The sequence below is a fragment of the Amphibalanus amphitrite genome, unplaced genomic scaffold (assembly GCF_019059575.1).
Source record: "Amphibalanus amphitrite isolate SeventyFive unplaced genomic scaffold, NRLGWU_Aamphi_draft 001447F_arrow, whole genome shotgun sequence".
Taxonomy (NCBI): Eukaryota; Metazoa; Arthropoda; class Thecostraca; order Balanomorpha; family Balanidae; genus Amphibalanus; species Amphibalanus amphitrite.
The window spans coordinates 32,252-38,697 of record NW_024882940.1 but is presented as its reverse complement, the minus strand read 5'-3'; the positions used below and the strand labels follow the sequence as shown (position 1 = coordinate 38,697).

The window sequence follows — 6,446 nt, the reverse complement described above, 5'->3', positions numbered from 1 at the left end:
CAACTTAACATGTAACAAATACCAGGAAAAAGGACGAGACTTTGAAGACTGTAAGCCAATAACAGAAGCAGAAATATCCAACATTATTCGAAGACTGAAAAGAAGGAAAGCACCACGAACAGACAATATTATGGCCGAGCATCTCATAGAGGCAGGAGACGCTCTTATTCAAGATATAGGAACCTGTCTCCAGGATATAATGAAAACAACAGAGATTCCAGAGAACTTCAAATGTGGACTAGTCACTCCAATCTACAAAGGACACGGAGGTAACACTGAGCAAACAGACAGCTACAGGGATGTATCTGTCCTGACTACTGCCTGCAAAATATTCGAAAAGGCTATAATTCACAGACTAGGTGAGGAGCTCAAAGAAGCCGGAATACCGTCTGATTTACAATTCGCGTACCAAAGTGACAGGAGTACTTTGCAGGCAAACTTCATCCTTAGAGAAGTAATATCTGCAAATAGGGATATAGGCAAGACAGTATATGTCGCCTACTTGGATGTGCGGAAATGTTTCAATTCGATTTGGCACGATGGTCTCATCTATAAGCTGATCACCAGCAATGTTCACCCAAGACTGGTATTGATACTCTACAATCTTTACAAAGAGTTCAGAGTCAGAGTGAAGGTTGCAAATGAAAAGTCTGGGATGGGAAACATGCAACAAGGACTAAAGCAGGGTGGAGTGTTGTCCACTAGCCTGCTCTGTCTCTACATGCACGATAAGATACAAACTCTGCAGCAAGCACGTGTTGGAGCAAGAGTTGGAGATATACAAGTACCTATCATTGCATATGCAGATGATGAAGTTCTTGTTGTGCCCTCGGGGTGGGGGAGGTTTGGACAAACCTGCGTCCGCCTCACTTGCGGTTTATTCCCCCACACACACAACAGAAAAACACATGGCACTATCTCGGCCAAGGTCAAGAACGGAAGAGCTCTAGAGGTGACTCGACACCTCTTCGTCCTTACGACCCAAAACAGTTGGCAATCATAAAGAGAGGGGGTGAACAGGTTATGCGAAATAAAGGATCGAAACTGAACAAAGCCATTTCGAACCAAACATATTACTAACTAAGTGTCGATCGTAATATAAAATCATAATCACCGCAACGACCAACACTATCAACAAAGGCGTAAAACTCAAACGATAATTGCGCGTCCGCGCCAATCGGCTGCGCGGTCAGCGCCACTAAATTAGTTCTCGCCACAACACCACCCCTCTCTTTAATGGGAAACACTCCCGCTTCTTAAGCCTCCCACTATCCGCGGAAACCATTACACTCACAGCTATCAAACGTAACTTACGATGATAGCCCAATCCTAAACGCTACTCGCCCGGAGTGAACCGATCTGGGCCTCTGCGACCCCGCCTGCTACGGCGGGGCCCTGGCTCACCCGCCGGGGCGGTACACTTTGGGGTTGGACAGCGGCTGTGAGCAGGACTTCTGAGTGCCGAGGAGCGGGTGCGCACTGGCGTGGGGCGGGGCTCAGGAACTGGATAAGCACCACCGCCGGGACCACCCCGCGGCGCGGCCGCGTCCTCACCTTCTGGCCGGCCGGGCACCAAGCGTCTAGCGTGGACACGCTCGCCGCTGGTGAGCCGGTAACTTACCGGGCCAGTCCTCCGGCTGATCTGCACGGCCCTCTGGCCCTCCACACGTCCACTCACCGGCTGTCGGACCCGAACCCAGTCGCCGACGCGCCAGCGCGGGGCGCCGGTCGACCCCCGGTCATATCTGGCTTTGTAGGCCGCCTGATACTTTTCGTGTCGCGCACGAAGCTCACCGCCGGTGTCCGGCGAGGAAACCTCACCTGGCACGACGTCCAGCAACGTCCGTGCCTCCCGCCCCCGCATCAGCCGGAACGGCGTCTCTCCCGTACCTGCGTGCGGGGTAGCCCGGTACTCAGTGAGGAACCGCCTCAAGTACTCCGAGCGCGGCTCCCGGGCCAGCCGGGCCGACTGGATGGCGTCTTTTACCGTCCGATTCAGACGCTCCACCATGCCGCAGGACTGCGGGGAGTATGGTGAGCTGAAAGTCTGCTTGACCCCCAGTCGGGTCAAAAAATTACGGAGTTGGGCAGACCGGAACGCTGGACCGTTGTCGGAGACCAGCTCCAACGGCAACCCCTCGCGGCTGAACACCGCCTCCAGGAAGCTGATTATAGACGCCGCCGTCGCGTCCCGACACAGCGCCACCTCCGGCCACCTGCTGAACATGTCGCACAAGACGATGCCGTACCGCTCGTGCTGGGGCCCCTGCATGGGCCCAATCACATCGATCATGAGGCGCTGCCACGGACCGTCCGGAAGAGGAATCGGCTGGAGAGGGGGCCGCTCCTGCCGCACGTGGCCGTCATGCTGCGTGCACACCTCACAGCTCCGCAGGAGGTCACGTACCTCCTTGTCCAGCCGCGGCCACCAGAACTGCGCGCGCAGGCGCTGCTTGGTCCTTGTCTCACCTTGGTGACCCTCGTGGGCGTTCCTCAGGACGCGCTCACGCAGCGCCGCCGGCACAACCAGTCGCTCGCCGCGGAAAAGCAGCGGTCCGAGCTGGGACAGTTCGTCTCTCACCTGGTAAAAACCAGTCGCCCGAGGATCGACATCCCTCTGGCGAGGCCACCGTCCGGCGAGGTACCCCCGGATCACGTCCAGACACTCGTCTGACGCCGAGGCGTCCCGCAGCTCCTCCTCCGTGACTGCTGCTGCTAACGACAGAGCCGCGATCTGGATAGAATCATCATCAGGCCACCAGGTCTCGGCGACCGGCAGACGGGACAGGCCGTCCGCCACTCCGTTCCGCTCCGACCTGACGTACTCGACGTCGAACGCAAACTCCAGCAGCCGGGCCTCCCACCTCGCGACTCGCCGGCCGACGCGGTTGGAGCCCTTGACACCGAAAATGGTGCAGAGAGCTTGGTGATCGGTTCGGAGGGTGAATCGCCGACCCCACAGGTAGTGGCGAAACTTCTCGACGGCCCATACACATGCCAGCGCCTCCTTCTCCACTACCGAGTAGTTGCGTTCGGCCGCCGAGAAAGACTTCGAGGCGTACGCAATGACCCTGGGCTGACCCGAGGCGTCCATTTGCGTCACGCACGCACCGCAGCCGACGTCACTGGCGTCAGTGGAGAGCACCGTTCGTAGCTCCGTGCTGAACATGCACAGTGCTGGTGCTTCGCTTATCGCGTCCTTGACGCGGCGGACCGCGCTGGACAGCGCCGCCGTCCACTCGAACTGGTCCGCCCGGAGCGCGGCCCTCAGCGGCTCTACTGCGTCCGAGAACCGCGGCAGAAACCGCGCATGGTACCCTACGGCACCGAGGAATGCGCGCAGGCTCTTTTCGTCCCGCGGCTCGGCCGCCTCCAATAACGGCCTGATCCGCTCCCGGTCGATGCGGACACCAGCTGACGAGACCAGATATCCCAGAAAGGAGAGCTCGCTCTGATTCGTCACGCTCTTGGGCCAGTTGACCCGCACCTTGTGGGCATCGAAACGCCGCAGCACTTCCCTCAGACGGGCGTCGTGCTCGGCCTGGGACGGCGCGTGGACCAGGATGTCGTCCAGGTATACCTCCACGCCTGGCACCCCCTCCAGCATGGACGCCATCACTCTCTGGAAGCACGGCCCGGCGCTCGCGAGGCCGAAGTTGACGCGCCGGAACCGGTAGAGTCCCTGATGACTTATAAAAGTCGTTAGGTCTCTGCTGTCAGGATGGAGCTCCAGCTGGTGATATGCATCCTTTAAGTCCAGCCTGGAAAAGACCTGAGACCCACTCAGGCGGTCAAGGACATCTTCGATCCTGGGGAGCGGGTAGCCATCCGTAATCACAGCTTTGTTGACCCGCCTCATGTCTACACACAGGCGGATGGACCTATCCCGCTTCCTTCCCACCACAAGAGGAGAGACCCAGGTAGATGCACTGACCTTCTCAATTATCCCTTGCTCCTCCAGCTCCTTGAGCCTGGCACTCACCTCGTCCAGCACTGCCAAGGGCAGCCTCCGCAGGGGCTGGCGCACTGGCGCCACCCCTGGGTCGATGGTCACCCGGTGTTGGTAGCCCAGGATGGCTGGCTGCTCTCCTGACGGAGAAACAGGTCCAGTCGGAGAGGCAGGTCCGGACGGTGAGGCAGGTTGACCGGCGTGAGGGCTGGCAGGTTCGGCTGGCCCGACGGGCGAAGGGACTGGGCTGGCATGACAGGACGGGTCTGTGGACACAGAGCATACACTGTCACCAATGATGCACACTTTGAACAGTTTCATCATGTCCAGGCCCATCAGAGCACGACCATGCGGCACAACATACACAGTTACATCATGACACTCCCCCCTGCATGACACATTTACACTTTTTACCCCTAACACATCTAACACACTCCCCCCATATGAGCACAGGCGCTCTGCTGCTGGCTCAAGGGCCCCAGGTGCCAGGTGTCTGGGGAGGAGGGACACTGGGGAGCCAGAGTCTACCGTGAACACGACCTCCCTCCCCTCCACCTGGGCTGTCAGAGTCATTGGTGATGCCCCGATTGCCAGCACTTGAACCCTGGACACCACTCGCTTCTGGACACAGTGCTGGGCAAAGTGATTCACTTTCCCACATTTGGAGCACTTCACATTGACAGCAGGGCAACACTGGTCCCCTCGCCTGTGTCCAGCACGCCCGCACCCCCAGCACAGGCTACTGCTACTCCCTGCCGGCCTCTGCTGCTGAGGCTGTTGCTGATGAGTGGAGACCCGACCAGCAGCACGGGTCCTGGCCCCACCACGCTGAGGCCGCCGACGCTGCTGCTGCTGCTGCTGGACAGCCTGAACAGGGACTGGAGCAGCTGGTGTCTCCATCACCCGAGCCTCACGTTCAGCCGACTCAAGTGTGTCACTGATGGTGAGGGTGCGCTCCAAAGTCAGGTCAGAGCCCTCCATAAGAAGTCGCTGTCGCAACTTGGAAGAGTTAGTACGCTCGATGACCTGGTCCCTTATGAACTCGTCGGTTCTGTCACCATATTCACAGGAGCTGGCCAGCTGGCGCAGTATCGACACCCACTGCTGGACTGTTTCCTCAGTTTGCTGCACCCGGCTCCTGAAACGGTAACGCTCCACACACACGTTCTGGCGAGGAGCGAACTGGGCCTCCAGGCGCCGCCTGGTGAAGGCGTACTGGTCCTCGCCTTCCTGCTTGACAGCAGCTGGGAGGGACTCGAAAATTCGCTGCCCCTCCGCCCCCAGGCACGTGAGAAGGATGGCCTCCTTGCGCGCAGCTGAAAATGAGCCGCCGCCCACGGCCACCAGGAAGTTATCGAACATCCTTATCCACCGCGGCCAGGCCGTACCGGGCTCGGCGCCGGCCGCCGGCAAAAACGGCGCAGGGGCCACCGAAAAATCCATGGCCGACAGTTATCACGGCCGCGTAAAAACTTACGCCTCGTCGCCACTTGTTGTGCCCTCGGGGTGGGGGAGGTTTGGACAAACCTGCGTCCGCCTCACTTGCGGTTTATTCCCCCACACACACAACAGAAAAACACATGGCACTATCTCGGCCAAGGTCAAGAACGGAAGAGCTCTAGAGGTGACTCGACACCTCTTCGTCCTTACGACCCAAAACAGTTGGCAATCATAAAGAGAGGGGGTGAACAGGTTATGCGAAATAAAGGATCGAAACTGAACAAAGCCATTTCGAACCAAACATATTACTAACTAAGTGTCGATCGTAATATAAAATCATAATCACCGCAACGACCAACACTATCAACAAAGGCGTAAAACTCAAACGATAATTGCGCGTCCGCGCCAATCGGCTGCGCGGTCAGCGCCACTAAATTAGTTCTCGCCACAACAGTTCTCATTAGTACAGATCCGACAGAGATGCAGTTAATGCTCGATGTTGCATACAGTCATAGCACGAAATGGAGATATCAGTACAATGCAAGTAAGAGCAAAATCATGGTATATGGGAAATGCGTAGATGGCAGAAGATGGTTACTAGGAAAAGAGCACATTGAAGTAACCACAGAATATACCCATCTGGGCGTCCATATGACCAACAAGGCTGAAGGAAGATAGAGAATCGAAGAGGGTATGAAAAGGGCGAGAAGAGCGATGTTTGCAAGGTGCCCAGAAGGCCTTAACGTTGCCCGTACAAGCCCACTGTCTCTTTACACCACATGGAAAATATATGCTGAACCGATACTCCTGTACTCCATGCCAGTGACGATTTTCACAAATCAAGAAATTAACTACCTGGAGGTGATGGTGGTAAGACTTCTGAGGGCTATGCAAGGATTACCCAGAAGAACCCAGAACTTAGCTGTGTACATGATGCTTGGGGCGTTACCCCCTAAGGTGATGATAATGAAAGCAGCTATGCAATTCATTCAGTTTCTCGCTAAAGCAGCGCGGGAGCATGCACTGACGGAATACATGATACTGCACGGCGCTCTCA

General features: G+C 57.0%; 1 protein-coding gene across 2 annotated transcripts; it reads right to left on the bottom strand.

Moving 5' to 3' along the window:
• Positions 1–860: 860 nt before the first annotated feature.
• On the bottom strand, positions 861–5,835 carry LOC122373123 (uncharacterized protein K02A2.6-like). 2 transcript variants are annotated; one of them, XM_043350908.1, is made up of 2 exons: positions 5,427–5,835; positions 861–4,215 (listed from the first exon to the last, which is right to left on the bottom strand). In XM_043350908.1, exon 2 carries the CDS (start codon positions 3,857–3,859, stop codon positions 1,337–1,339), a length of 2,523 nt encoding a protein of 840 aa, XP_043206843.1. In that variant the 5' UTR covers positions 3,860–4,215; positions 5,427–5,835; the 3' UTR covers positions 861–1,336. The 2 variants fall into 2 exon arrangements, with proteins under 2 accessions (XP_043206843.1, XP_043206841.1); XM_043350906.1 differs by having other exon boundaries at positions 5,477–5,835.
• Between the last annotated feature and the right edge of the window lie 611 nt (positions 5,836–6,446).

Coding starts and splice junctions, on each gene's coding strand:
- LOC122373123 (XM_043350908.1), bottom strand. CDS start 3,859: ATGAGGCGGGTCAACAAAGCTGTGATTACGGATGGCTACCCGCTCCCC.